This window comes from Pararge aegeria, chromosome 21, assembly GCF_905163445.1.
Source record: "Pararge aegeria chromosome 21, ilParAegt1.1, whole genome shotgun sequence".
Classification (NCBI taxonomy): domain Eukaryota; kingdom Metazoa; phylum Arthropoda; class Insecta; order Lepidoptera; family Nymphalidae; genus Pararge; species Pararge aegeria.
In genome coordinates, this window is record NC_053200.1 from 13,381,342 (window position 1) to 13,396,042 (window position 14,701).

Sequence of the window (14,701 nt, forward strand, 5' to 3'; positions counted from 1 at the left end):
AGAGAAATGAGAATATATAAAAAAATACATGGAAGAGATAATAAAAGTAACGAAAAGAGACGAAACAGAGGGAATGTAAAAGGACTCCGATGTTAGTGGTAGGCCAAAAGGCAGGTACACTAACGTGTAGAAGGAAGGAGGGGTTTTTAGTCGGTAGAAGTCCCACGCTATCCATAGGGATGTCCATGAGGATTTTCCCCTCCTAATCACAAAAAAGGGTCTTATAGCAATACTGGCGGATACCCGCGACCTTGTCTGCGTAGAATTTCTGGTTTATTATCAGTAACATGTGTTTTCGTTTTCGTACCCTGTCCTGACACACTGGTGCGAAATGTATTTGCTAAATTTCGTTAAAACTTTTTTTGCCAGCACCTTTTGGTTTGCACCAAAATGGATGATGTCCTTTGGTTATCTTTACATAGTGTAAAACAAAACCGCTTCTGCCGATTGTATGCTTATATCTTTTAAACTACGCAACGGATTTTAATGCAGTTTTCACCAATAGATAGATTGATTAATGTTCTAAGCGTTTACCTGTGTCAGTGTAAAGTTAGACATGCGCGGGGCGTTTTCACGGTTTTTGGACACAATGCACTGCATACAATAATGGCTGAATAAGGATCTTATATGTTCTTAATTCAATGGATATAAAGAAATAAATTAAGAAAATGGGGAATACGAACTTGTCTATGTCTCATGGCCCTTCCAGCCGCAACCGCGAGTCGCAACGCTGCGGGTGCTCTACCGTGCGCCCTTAACGCTTCTATCCTCGCGCCGACCACTGGCAGATGTTCTGAAAAAAAAACGTTTTCTTTTAATCCACTACAACTTACTTACATATTTCTTCCCGAAAAAAGGACATAATATTAACTTTTATGACACTTTTATGTAGGATGTCCCGGGTTTGATTCCCGGCAGAAGCAATTCGGGCATCCATAAACTTCGCACGCAACTGGACGCAAATTTAAACTCGCGAGTTATGTGAGATCGCGTGAGAGCATTCTGGGCGAACTGTCCCTCTGTACAAGTTCTTACAAATGCGTGTTAGAAAGAGCAAAGAATTTTGTATAATATGGCTAGGACTGTAATCAGTTTGAAATTTCGTTACTTACCATGCCATAAGGGTTGTCCCAGTTCATTGAACTTAGGATAAGGCTGTAACGTAGATTCCATGGAGGCACCAGGTTTGTCTGGCTTCTCCGGGTCATAGAACTCATCGGAGCCCAGGATGTTCTTCAAGTGGTCGTTCTCCCAGGATATGTCTACCGCGTCTAGGGCTCTGGAAAGAAGTGATTGAGTCAGGTTATACTTTGAAGTAGAATAATGAAATAATATGAATGAGCTTATATTTAATTAGTTTAAGCGATTTTTGATGAAATCTATTCGGATAGGAATCTCTTAGTACGCTAGATAACCTAGTGGGTAAAACTGTGTCTAAACTAACCATTTCAGAGTTAAGCGAGTCCGCAAGCACTTCTAGTGACTCTTCGGAGCTATTTGCTTTCTAAACTATTATTAGTCACTTGTTTTAACGATGGAGGAAATAATCGTGAGAGAAACCCGCCTGAGAGTTCTCTATAATGTTCTCAATGCAAATTCGCACTTGGTAGAGTACCGCCTAGTATTCTGCTAGTAGACCTAGATGATACATAATCTTATCCCGATACCAATGACTTCAAGATACTTAACTAACATTTTAAACTTTTTTATCATCATCTTATTAATTTCCTACAGTTGGGGAAAGCCTTTACTCTCATAGGATTGAGAGAGAGTAATCAATGTCATCATGTTCTTTTATAGGAGAAGAGTATACAATAACCATGTGGCTGCAATGTAGGTTCCCATGAAACCAAAGGAAATGAATACAAAATCATTGCAGAAAGTCAATTTTTAAGATTTAAATTATCAAGCTATAAATATTACAAAGAAAGGACTTGTCACTTACTTGTGAAAAACTGTTCTGGGCGTTAGTGGTGTAGATCTCTGATTGTGTAACCTAAGTCTTTTACTTGCTCTCCTGTATTCTCGCTCATAACTGAAAAGAAAAGAAAAGCCATAAAGTAAAAGTTCATAAATAACTTAAAACATAAACGTAAACTTTGGTTGTACCTACGTTAAATCGTTTCTCAAATATTTCAAATAAAATTGTAATTTCCACTTACTTATTAGGTCTAGATTCTTCATCCGAACTTTCTGAATGGGAATGCATTTCTCTTCTCTGTCTTTCTCTATGTCTTTCGCTGTAAACAAATTATGGATAATTAGGTAATACTATAATTAGCAAACCGCGTCCCGTGTGCTGGCCACTTTGACAGCTTGTCTTGTGTAAGCATCATAGGTCCAACAGAGTCATAGGAAAAAACAAAAGAGATGCGGTCTTTTGGGGCGTGACGGAATGCTGGACTTCTTTGCGTGGATTCAGAGACGAATAGACCTTTCCGGAGTTCGTTAAAACTACTTTACTAATAATATACGTTTTCTTTAATAGGTACTACGGACTTTGAATTAACAAGATGCTGTTTCTGTCATTAGAGAAAATTATAGCTTCTGGCTTAGACGATTAGTTGACCATAATTATTAAATGTATCTATGTTTGCACCTCTTATTAAATTTTGTGTTTAAGCAACCTACGCCGCATTTCTGTAAATATTCTTCGAGAATTGGAATGTAAACTTATTATTGATCACTATTGTGTATGCGATCTGCATTAGATTTACTTATAACTATAATGGAGCTTACCGATCTCTCTCCTCTCTTTCCCGCACCCTCTCTCGGTCTCTTTCTTCCCTATCACGGTGTCTATCTCTATCCCTGTCTCTGTGATCTCTGTCGCGGTCCCTCTCGTTTCTTTCTCGCTCCCGGGCGTACTGAAAAGTTCAAAAATACAATTTTGTTTATTTTTTAATGTAGATGAAGGTTTAATGTTAATTCTGACTGATGAAGATAACATGAATACATAAATATGCAATCTTCTGTTGAAATTTAAGTGAGTTCTAAATCGTGATAACTTTCCATTGCAAAAAGGAAAAAGTCAGATAATTTTTGAAAGATAAGGGTGCTTAAAAGATGTCAATTCAATCAAAAGTTGAAGGTACTAGGGTTGCAGGAATCATTAGAGCTAACTTGCGCGCCGCGAGGTTAATATACAAACCTATTTTTCTCATCTTCAGAAACAGGAAGAGAAAATGGTGGACATAACAATCTGGTGGCGTGCATTCAGACCTACACTGTGCCATATCTCGAAGAAAAGAGGAACCAAAGTGGGATTGTAGGAAGCTTAAGAATTTCTTGGCCTTTATAAACCATCAAGGTTTGAGTTGAGCAAGATCATGCAAATATTTTATTTCTGACAAATAAAATCAAAGTATAACTTACTAATGGAAACGACCTATAATCCGGATCTTCAGTAGGACAGACTTCAACAGCAGACCACTTGTCTAACAAATGCCTCCACTGCATTCTGTGGTGTTTATTACTACCAGGGTCTAAAACTATGCTGACCCATAAGGCTCCAAGTTGCTCCCACAACTGCCTACACTTCTCGGTCATTGGCGTGTTCTGGTTCCTCCACAGGAGTAACCTAGGGTCTGATAGGAACTGTTCTGTCATTAACATTAACATTCTTGGACCGTTTGAGTCCTGGGCGCGAAGCATTTCTCGAACCTGAAAAGGAAAAACATGTTTCTTTTGTATAATTTAAACTATCGTGAGCATCGAACCAAAAAAACATAGAATTCGTGCGTCGTCGAATCGAATTTCTAACAAATTGTCATTCGAAATTGGTACCAATCAGTCTATATGCGCACCATGAATTGAATCGCAAAATACATGATTGGTTCTACTGTAAGTCAAGCAGCACGGGACCAGCCGTGATTGGCCGGCAGTTAATCTGTCAGCATCTGACTAGCGAACTAAAGTGCGGGGTCACACTTCATAAGCCACTCCCACCAAGGCTATGTTTTCGTTGGGCTATTTTTAAAGCAGTGGTTATGCTTCTATGTCTTTTTCGTTTGCTGATCGTGAATAAAGTTTATTATACAGCTTACGGCTGATTGTTATATTTTGTCGGACATTGCCCGACTAGCTTCGAACCCATTCGGGGCTATTAGTCATGAGCTGAAAGAAAAGGTAAATAAACTTCAATCTTAAATTAATTACCTTAGAAAATAAAGAATTTAGTTGCTTGTTTGCATTATAGTAAGTTCCCTGTAATAAGTACGCTCGCACTTGTTCGCAGACCTGGAAATAAAAACAGATTTGTAAGTGAGATAGCACAGTTTACCTGACCGATTTCGTTCAAGTTTGTTAATCTCCAGACAGATTTGTCGACTAAACGAGAGATATATAGCGCACAAGTGTGTACGCAAACTCAGGTGCACTCTCTATCATACTCCGATGGGACGGCAGCTCCAACACGACCCCAAACAGATCAGGCTCAGGACCGACAGCTTAACGTGCTCTCCTAGGCATGGGGGATCCGTCAATATCTTCACTGTTATCCAGTCGTATCCATCCAACCGAGTGTTAGGCCCGAACACAGCGTTGCAACAATGCTGCTTTGCAGAAACCATGACGGTAGTACTTCCCTGAACGAGCTTTACTACATGAAGCTCTGCTACTGTTATTTATTATAGTGACAGTTTTTGCGAAATCTCTGAAATGAGTGCCTGGCATGCTCTGCGAAGTGGTGTATTTGTCTAAAATGTGCCCAAATAAAAATTTATTAAAACCACAACCCGGTGGTGGCGAAGACGTTTTAAATAAATTTTTTGCGAGGCATATTGCCTAAGATGCTGGCAACATTGCCCCTTTGAATAGAAAAACTAATTCTTTGCCAATGGTAACTGACCGCTCTAGGATTACCGGTAGACTCCCTAACCCTTTTTGACTGTGCTTTAAAAAGAGCTCGAGCCCCCAGCAGCGGCGTGCACTGAGCTAATTACCAGGGTATGCATACAGCAAGAAGTTTGCATTAAATGGCAGAAATCCTATACGAGTAATATATCAATTTTAGGGTAGGCACTTTTGTACATATATGAAGTGCGCGCCCCTGGTCCCCGGTACCCTTTATTTGTCGTATCTATAGATTAAAAATTACTTGGAAAATTTATACCTGCTGCTCATCCAAATGCCAGGCATGGTGTGCATCGGGCGGAGGCCCGGCCGTTGGGTCGGGCGCTCCGCATATCCTATTAATGGCCGACCTGGCCTGGAGCACCTCGTCAGCTAGTCGCTGCGCGGTTGGTAGCACCTCTGTATGGTGCTCCGCTATCAGGTACTGGACGAACTTCTGTAGCTGCTGCCGATCCATTTGGAGCAGGGTTTCTGGAATAAACGCATGCTTTATTTATTTTTATTCATTTAATAAAGGAACACCAATTGTTCACAATACGTAGTAAAGGAAATTTACAAATATTTTGTTTGTAATCAGTGTAACTAGCCACTTAAAGATGTGCATAGCATTTATTACATACTAGCTGTGCCCTGCGGTTTCACGTCGACTACGCAATCGCAGCGTAATTTCGATTTTTTTTTTCATCGTACTGACAGTTCCAAACTATTAAGATTTAGTGTGGATGCGAGGGTAGCGATGCATCTTTATAATCGACTATTGGTAGTCGTAGTGCTTTTTAACCGACTTCAAAAAGGAGGTTCTCAATTCGTCGTAATCTTTTTTTCTAATGCATGTTACCCGTTTTTTCGCAGACGCATGAACCTATTTATAAAAATCCATTTTTGTTTCAATAATGTAACCCAAATTAAATGTATGCATATAAAGTTATTTGGCGTTTATTTGGCGTGCGCTGAGTATATTATTGATGATACATAATTAAATTACATGATTAAATTATTCATTATTACATTCAAAAAAGCCCGCAAGGGAATATATCTAACTATAATGTTTAGGTCACAATAAGCCCAGGAACTAAGAAACAAAAAATACTTGTTTCTGCCGGCGATTAAATTAAATTTTAGAACGCAAACGTAGCGTTATCGCCGGCAGAAAGAAGTATTTTGTGTTTCTTAGTTCCTGGGCATATATTGAAGTCGGTTCTTTTTCATTTATTAAAACCAAATCATCATGATAGAGCTTGACCGGGGAAGTACTAAGTACCACCGGTCTTGTGGCGTTGGTGTCTGTGTAATTACAGGGCCATGGGGCTTAACTACTATGTAATAGAAGATAGATAGATACTATCTATACCGTGGATGTAAAAATATGTCCAAAATTTCCTAAACTATGATACGATCGCCGGAAGCCGCGGGAAGAGGAAGGATCGATGGATCAGGATAAAGAGGTCATCTGTATTCCGATCAGTCGTCACCACACGGCATAGAGCATAGAAGAAAATAATTGCGTATAGTTAACTAAATTATACTTGTCAGTAAAGAAGCTTATAGTTGTATAAGCGCACCTGATATAGGCACTCGTAGGCGCACAGAATCTGCATTTCTGATGCGGTACAGGGCAAGGGCGACTACGTGCTGGCACCAGAAAATGTCTCGCGCCTCGCAACTGCATGTCACCCCGGTTATCTTGCATCTGAGAATAAGAAGGCATAAATTTAGAGAGATGAAGTATTTATTGCACAAATTAAAAGAGAAAACAAGAAATAACAGAAATAAAAATGTATATAAAGTGCGAAAAGGCGGTCTTATAGCTTTATGCGATCTCCTCGAGACTACCCTTTTTGGAAGAGTCAAATGAGGGAAATCGGGATAATACGCAATAGGTTAATAACTACTTAGTGATGAAATAAATTACATACACTTGACAAACTAATTATACATAGCGGCCCCTCGGAAGTGAAGTCGAACTTCTCTGCGCTAACACCGCTTCTTTATGTATGTAAATTTATTTATATGTATATATAAAAATAAATATATAATATGTAGAACCATACAAAACTACGTACATGCACTATAATTATATAGTTTTTTTAAGCGATTTTTAAAAATGTTTATTGTCTGTGACCGTCTTATATCTCTCGGCAATTCATTCCACACACGCTACCTGTTATCATCTTTAGACCGTAAAAAGCTGTGAAGGTAGATAAGTAGTATCCCACTAAAAGTTTCAAACAACCTATACTATTATTAAATTTACGAAGTTTTCCTCAGCACACAAAAATATATGCTTTTCATTATCATCATCATGTCATCTTATTAACGGCCCACTACTCTGGCCAAACGGATTGGTGGAGTCCACACGCCTTCGAGAACATTATGGAGTACTCTCAGGCATGCAGGTTTCCTCACGATGTTTTCCTTTGAAGCAAGGGATATTCGAATTGCTTAGAACGGCCACAACTTAATAAAGTTAGAGTTGCGTGCCGGGATTCGAACTCGGCCCCCGGAAAGTGAAGCCGAAGTCCTAACACCGCTTTATGACCATAATGAGTCTAAAATAGAATAGAATTCATCCTTAATAATCCTTCCGAATTTATAACAAAGTATTGTGATAAAATAAAAATAAAAACTACATGGATAAAGGAAGTTAGGGGGTTACTGATTAATTTTATTTAGAGCACCCAAAGCGGAAATGGAAAAATGCACGGAGCAGTCACGTAGCATTTTTTAGGGCGCGCTTTATTTTACTGCGATCAGAAGTAGAATCTGGTGATGTAACGCCTTATCTCTTTTGCTAAAAACTTTTACATGTTTAAAATTCATTTATTACAAGTTGTTCTGTTTAACTGTTTATAGCTACTCTACCACCGGTTCGGAAGGCACATACGAGAAGAAGCCGACAAGAAACTCAGCAGTTGCACTTTTCCAAAATCAATATAATATTAAGGATTACATGTATGATTAAAAAGCTTGGGTATGAATTGCTCTAGCAAAAAAAAACTTGGCTTAGTTTGCTGTAGGCTCTTCTTAAACCGGGGAGCGTTTGGAACCCTCTTAGTTATAGTTTAAAGTCACCGATTGGAGTTTTCACCATCACCTTAGATTACTGGTAACATGTTAAATGTATGACCGCTTCATAAGTGCCTGTGATAAGTTATTAGTTTTTGAATTTGAATTTGAATTTCAACAATTTACATTTTACTAGCTTGTGAGAGATGAAAGCGGAGCCGGGTGCTTCCAAGCGACCTTGTCATTAAGAAATTCATTAAATGAGTTTTAACATACTTTTTTAATTTATGCATTGGAAGGTCCAAAATTACGTTAGGAACCTCATTATAGAAACTACTAGGTACTATTGCTTTTAAAAGTGGTCTTTAGTTAAGTAGAGCTAAAATTGGCTATGGAAAATAAATCGTCGACTAAAGATAGGATATCTCATAACATCGTAGTTTTACAACAAGCCATTTCTGAAGATCGTGTCTAAGTCGAGCTATATTTGTACAGAGTGTCGTAATACAAAAGGTTACTCAGGTACGATCCTTCCAAGCGCGTCGTTTGACACTCCATCCTGTGTCAACAATGGCGACCGGGATTTGGGATTCTTCGCTTTGTTATTTGAACCGAGAAAGTGTGGTTTCGATTATAATTGATGGTAGCGGGCTAAACTGGGGGCACGGAAGTTTTATAAAACCAGTATGGGTTCTCTGCGGCATCGTATAGGCAAACTAAATCACATGGCGGCAAGTCTTAATCAGAAGGGTGGTAACTAGCCACGGCCGAAAACTTTCACTAAATAAAATAAGAGATGCGGTCGTAGACCAACGGCGCGGCTGTGCTGTTTGAATAATCCAATATGAAGGTTTTAAGACTATCGTTAAATCTATCAAGTTCTTCACAGCGAAAAGAAGACTCGTTATTATTAACCATATTTATGATATAATTTTTGGAAAGAAAAAACGTAAAAATTACTGCTAACGCTTCTAGCGCATTAAGTTTATTCTTATAACGCATTTGGTAGGAGCTCCACTTCGCTTCGGGCGGCCAAGTTCGAATCCCAGCACGCACCTCTAACTTTTCTATATTATGTCATCATCATCATCATCATCACCGATTGAAGTCCACTGCTGGACATAGGTCTTTCGTACAGAGTTCCAAAATCCACGGTCCTGGGCCGCTTGTTTCCAGCGGCTCCCAGCGACTCGTTTGACGTCGTCTGTCCACCTTGTTGGGGGCCGACCAACACTGCGTTTAACTGTGCGGGGTCGCCATTCCAACACCTTGGTTTTAAGTAATTAAAATATCACTTGCTTCAACGGTGAAGGAAAACATCGTGAGGAAACCTGCATGCCTGAGAATTCTACATAATATGCTCGCAAAGGTGTGTGGAGTCCACCAATCCGCACTAGGCCAGCGTGGTGGACTACGGCCTTAACACCTTCTCATGAGATGCCGTGTTCTGTAGTGAGCCGGTAATGGGCCGATATTGACATGATATTTCAAAAAATTCAAAATTCATTTATTTCAAGTGGGCCTAATTAATAAGCACTTTTGAAACGTCAAGGCAGTCTGTTTGTAGTGACTCTACCACCGGTTCGGAAGGCAGATTCCACTGAGAAGAGCCGACAAGAAACTCAGCAGATTTCTCTTTTCCAACATCGTTTTAAAGTTTAACAATCTTTAGAATTTTTCTGTTTTGTGGGAGATGAGAGCGGAGTGGCTTGCTTCCAAGCAGCCTTGTAGTTAAAGAATTCATCAATCGTGTAACTTCGTGTAGTAAATTAAAAAAATAAAAAATATAATAGGTTATGTTTAATTTTATTTGGCCTACTTCACATTGCCAAAATACATACCTAAATGGAAAAGTGGACGGAGCAGTCAAGTAACCTTTTTTAGTAGAATTTAGATAGCAAGGTTATGTAATCGTATCGGATCTTGCCACGTCTTTAATAGCCAAAGGAAGACGTTTATTACTGATATATTAAATGTGAGGGAATCATACCTGTCAAAAGAAACTGTGACCCTGAATAGCCTCTCCGGTTCAGAGCAAGGCGGTACTGCAGCAGGTGCACGAACCACTCCGCTCAGGTGGAAACCTGGAACAAAATAATACAAAGTTTAATATTAGGTCGCAATAATACAAAGTTTAATATTAAGTACCCTGTTGTAGTCTGGTGAAAAATAAATAAAGCGGTAGCAAGAGATTATTCCGTTTTTTTATGAATCCTGCGGAAACCAATTGCTGTGTGGGCTCAAAAGTATATATAAGTATATGTATAGTATATAGTCCGTCTTCAGAATGCAAGCTATTTCTAATCAAAGTTTCGTCAAGATTGGCTTAGCTGTCAAGCCAACGGCACCAGTTTGCGAATGCTTTTCCAGGATAAAAAAAATTCTCTGTCCATTTTCCAATATATCTCACACCAGTTATCCCTGTGATGAACATTAAGGTAAGTTAAGTAATTAAGCCGAATATAGACAGTAAACAAACAAATAGACACTTTTTCATTTTAATACACTTTTTTGTTAAACAAATTCTGTATTCATTATTTTTAAATTTCAAATTGCAAAATTCAATTCTGTCTGTCTCAGTTGACTCTGATCGCTCTTTTAGAAAAGACAATCAAGAAAGTTACAGACACTGGTGTAAAATTAGTTTGAGGTGCAGACTTTGATACTCTTATTCTACTTCCATTTTTCATGTTTATGATTTGTGTAAATGAAAACCAAAATAATACTTCACAGGCTTTAGAAGTACAGTATATACTGTCTCTGATACTTATCCGTGAAACCGAAAACTTAATATTTACGTTTTTACTGAAGGAAATCCAATACAGCCCTAACATCACATGCATAATTAAACCATGTTACTCCTGTCACTATATTAGGTACACGGTAGAGTAGGTACTATGCGCATGTCGGTCTTTTATGTTCAATAGGGTTGTCACATGTAAACACTACGAATGCTTTGAATTCGTTTGTATGGATAAATAAATAAGCTACTTTTGATTTGATTTTTTTCCTTATTAAATATACTTATGCATCGTTCAACATTATTTCGTAATTCGGTTACACGCTGTATAGGTACCTAGTCAGTACCAGATGTTGGTACCTACTCACATTTAACAGATAGAGTTTTATATTTCCTATTTCGATAGTCGTTCTAAATATTCCAACGGTAAATACAGATTTCCTTGTGGCTAAACCATTCACCAAGTTTAGAATTCAATAACAGGATACAACATCGATTACCTGGTTATTGGTCATAATTTTAAGCGTGCCCCGACCGACGGCCATTTCGTAAACTAGCCACGACTTTAGTTACGTATTTATAAAATATCCAATGAACACTGAATTCCTATGTACGTATGTATTAAAAGTTATAAATTCTTAGTAGGCCTACTTTATAAGCTTTTTTAAAACGTCAAGTCAGACTTTGTGACTTGACCACCGGTTCGGAAGACAGTTCTTACCGAGAAGAGCTGGCAGAAAACTCAGAAGATAGCTCCTTTTCAACATAATTTTACATAGTAGGCTAGGTACTAAATCAGCAACTTCGCGATCGTCAAATTGACACCCAAAATGGTCATCGATTTCTCCAAGTAGATATAGCTATAAAGCTAGAGCATAATAAGATACAAATAGTCAACGTTAGCGTTATTAAAATTAGGGGACCATGGACAGTAAATGGGGGTCAATGGATAGGGGATGGATAATAAACTACTACTATCTACTAGCATTGAAAGATTCAAAATTTTATATTTTATTATATTAAAATTAAGTAGGTATTACTTTCATAGAAAAACTCACGACCTGATTTCGAAGTGGATAGTTCAAAACCTCACTACCCGCAATAATAGAGTTTTAGTGTCATTGACCCCCATTCATTTTTGATGTAACCCCTTGAGGTCAATCATGTATGCCACATTGGGTTCAATCGATCCAGAACAATAAATAGAGTTATTATCACATATCAGGCTTACATTTGTATGGAGGTATACGCGGATAGCATAATATTAACTAAGTTGATATAATAGGTAGTAGGTAATTCTGGTTATGAAATAATGGCCACAAAGGCATAAAACATTGTAAAGCAGCAATAACTCAAGCAATTTATTTTTACACAGAAGCAATTTACAATAGGTAGATAATAATTGGCTAATAAAAATAAATTCAAGCCTAAAATCGATTTGGCGTACATTAGAATCGATTAATCGATAAAATCAACAGCCATAGTAAAATATGCAGGTGTATTTAAATGTTTTGTATATTTGTTTGTTTAGGTATAAAGTGTTTACGAGGAAGTGTCGGGAAAAGATGTTTTTTTTTTGTGAACTGCTTAATGTGAGATGGTGATAACAAAAAAAAAACAACCGGCTAAGTTTGTTGTTGGCTTGTTCTTAGACCAGAGCGCGTTTGGAACCCTCGTAGCTTTAGTTTTAATGTAGTTATCGCCATCAACTCCCTTCAATGTCATATATTACATGTAATGTACGCATCAAAAGTACCATCTATGTGCCAATTTCAATAAAAAAATATTTGACTTTAACTTTTGACTTTGATTAAATCTAATACCTCAATTCGGTAGGTACTCTATTGTATTTAATGAAGGCCAATTGGCGCAGTGGACAGTGGTCCTGCTTTCTAAGTCCAAGGCTGTGGGTTCGATTCCCACAACTGGAAAATTGTTTGTGCGTGGATGTTAATCCGTATTTTATAAATATTTATGTATATTATTCATAACATACATATTCATTGTCGCTTTATATTTTCATTTATTTTTTGGTCAGTAAATCTTTCTAAATGTATGGGTACCAAACCTCAAAATAACATCGCCATTCAAAGAAAGATTTATATCACTTCTAATTAGAAGAAGAAGAAACACTTTATTGCACGTAGACACACAGGAAAATAAACATTAAGGAGTAAACAGGAAACAATGTAGACATGCAAAGGCGGCCTTATTGCTGCAAGCAATTCCTTTACATTTGTATTAGTTACATGAAGGTCACCTAATATAGTAACTGTCTCATACAGATGGACGAAACTAGGTATACTTACCCAGTTTCGTCCAATCCAGTTTAGGCGCCAAACTGCGGGAGCCCTTTAAATCGAACCGTTCCATTGTTTTGCATTCAAAATCTCACCAAATAGGCACCAAGCAATTTGTAAAGAATTTCCTCACGACTGATTGAACTCCTTTGCAATCGCTATTCCGTTGGTACAAAGTGAGTCAGTCAGTCAGAAATCGCAGGAAATCACGATCGAAACTCAATTTAGTGCTCATTGAGTTCGGTGGAGATGGAAACGTATTGGCACTCGAGAAAAAGAAGTTCTTTGATGAGAAAAAAGAATAAAACATGGCCGCGTTAGTACAGCTGCGTCGCCGAGGCGTTTTATACTGGACGACACGGTTTTTTATTATCTACTTAAATATTGTGATATCGTAGACGAAGTTAAATTATTTCGTTGGTCTGGTAGTTTCCATGGTCGACAGCAAAGCACGAAGACGAGGTTCCAAAAAAATATCTTTTTTCTATCAATAAGCTGTTGTGTTGTGGTAGCGGCAGATCAAAATACAGAAGTCACCACCCTTCTTCTCCCCACGGGTGTCGTACGAGGCAATAAAGGGAATGTAATAATATGCTACTAAAACCATATACTGAGATCATGGATCATCGTCAGTCCAGCATGGTGATTAAGGGCAACCCCTCCCGTTGGGAGAGGCCTAAAGTCTAGCAGTAGATAGTTAAGGCTATAGTGGTAGTATGAACTCACGTCCCTTAATAAACGTGAGTGGCTATCAGTATTTTGTCACGTTCTGATTGCTGTTGATTGAAGTGTGATTGAAGAGTGCTGTTGATTGAAGTGTGACAAAAAAAACACTTCGTTACTATTCTGACGTAACGCTAATTTTATTAATAAGGTGGACGGAGTTGGAAAATTATGTTCATTCTCCCCCGTGCATAAGTGAGCACGTTAATTAGAGGATCTCCACTAGGTCCAAGGTGATAATCTTTCAAAGTCCCGCCTACCATCACAGCAGGGCTATCACAGGCAGGAGAAAAAAATTATAACCCCCCATTAAATCCCCTGACAAGGGATATAATTAACGTGTCCACCGGCTAAAGCATGGGAACATGGAATAGGAGAAGTTTAATCCTGTTTATTATCACATATAATATAAGATATTACTTACACTTGTGCGCCAGTTCTCTGAGAGTTGATAATGCTGTTGGAGAAGGTACATTTTTATTCCTCCCCGTGGAGATAATTGTCTTCTGCCATATTTGCTAGCCATGCAGGAGCAGCGCGGAGGGTCTAAGATCTTTTTCTTTTATATATATGCCATTCCAAATAAATAAAGCAAAACTTTACTAAATTTAAATATCCTTTATATTGTAATCAATAGCGGTCTACTTCCTTTTGGAATCCGGTAGAAAATCTTTAGCGACAAACTTTCATTGGTTAGAATCGAAAAATTCTCACCAAAAAGGTGTTTAGATTATTACTTAATTATTATGTCTTATCGTAATCGTATCGCATGCGCCTCGTGAAAGAAACCACATTTTCAATTCGTTATCGGCACGGGCACGTTCAATGCAGCTGATCATACACGGAGCATAAAAATTAGTACAAATTAAACTCTATGTTGAACTACGTAAGGCTGAAAATAGGTTATGATAGTGCCACATTATCCTGTTCCATAATGTGTTTTATTTATAAACTCTATAACGAAGGGTTTAAGGGTGGAAATAGATTGACGCGAGGGTGGGGTATATCAAATCGTGATGGTTCACAGTTGATGCGGATCGACGAGATTCAATCGACGATAATGGTTTGATTAGAGTTG

The 14,701-nt window shown here is 38.1% G+C and overlaps 1 protein-coding gene across 2 annotated transcripts in view; it reads right to left on the reverse strand.

The window, feature by feature from the left end:
• The window catches only part of LOC120633013 (zinc finger SWIM domain-containing protein 4-like), a 108,396-nt gene that overhangs the window by 20,078 nt on the left and 73,617 nt on the right, over positions 1-14,701 (reverse strand). For both annotated transcript variants that reach the window (XR_005659188.1, XM_039903042.1), the window contains exons 2-11: positions 9,851-9,944; positions 6,417-6,544; positions 5,114-5,325; positions 4,159-4,239; positions 3,376-3,663; positions 2,740-2,867; positions 2,163-2,240; positions 1,946-2,035; positions 1,113-1,279; positions 684-793 (exon numbers count right to left, since the gene is read on the reverse strand). Coding sequence is in view for 1 of the 2 variants with exons in the window: in XM_039903042.1 (XP_039758976.1) it covers positions 684-793; positions 1,113-1,279; positions 1,946-2,035; positions 2,163-2,240; positions 2,740-2,867; positions 3,376-3,663; positions 4,159-4,239; positions 5,114-5,325; positions 6,417-6,544; positions 9,851-9,944 (1,376 nt within the window). In the remaining variant the exon portion in view is untranslated. The remainder of the gene's footprint in view (positions 1-683; positions 794-1,112; positions 1,280-1,945; positions 2,036-2,162; positions 2,241-2,739; positions 2,868-3,375; positions 3,664-4,158; positions 4,240-5,113; positions 5,326-6,416; positions 6,545-9,850; positions 9,945-14,701) is intronic.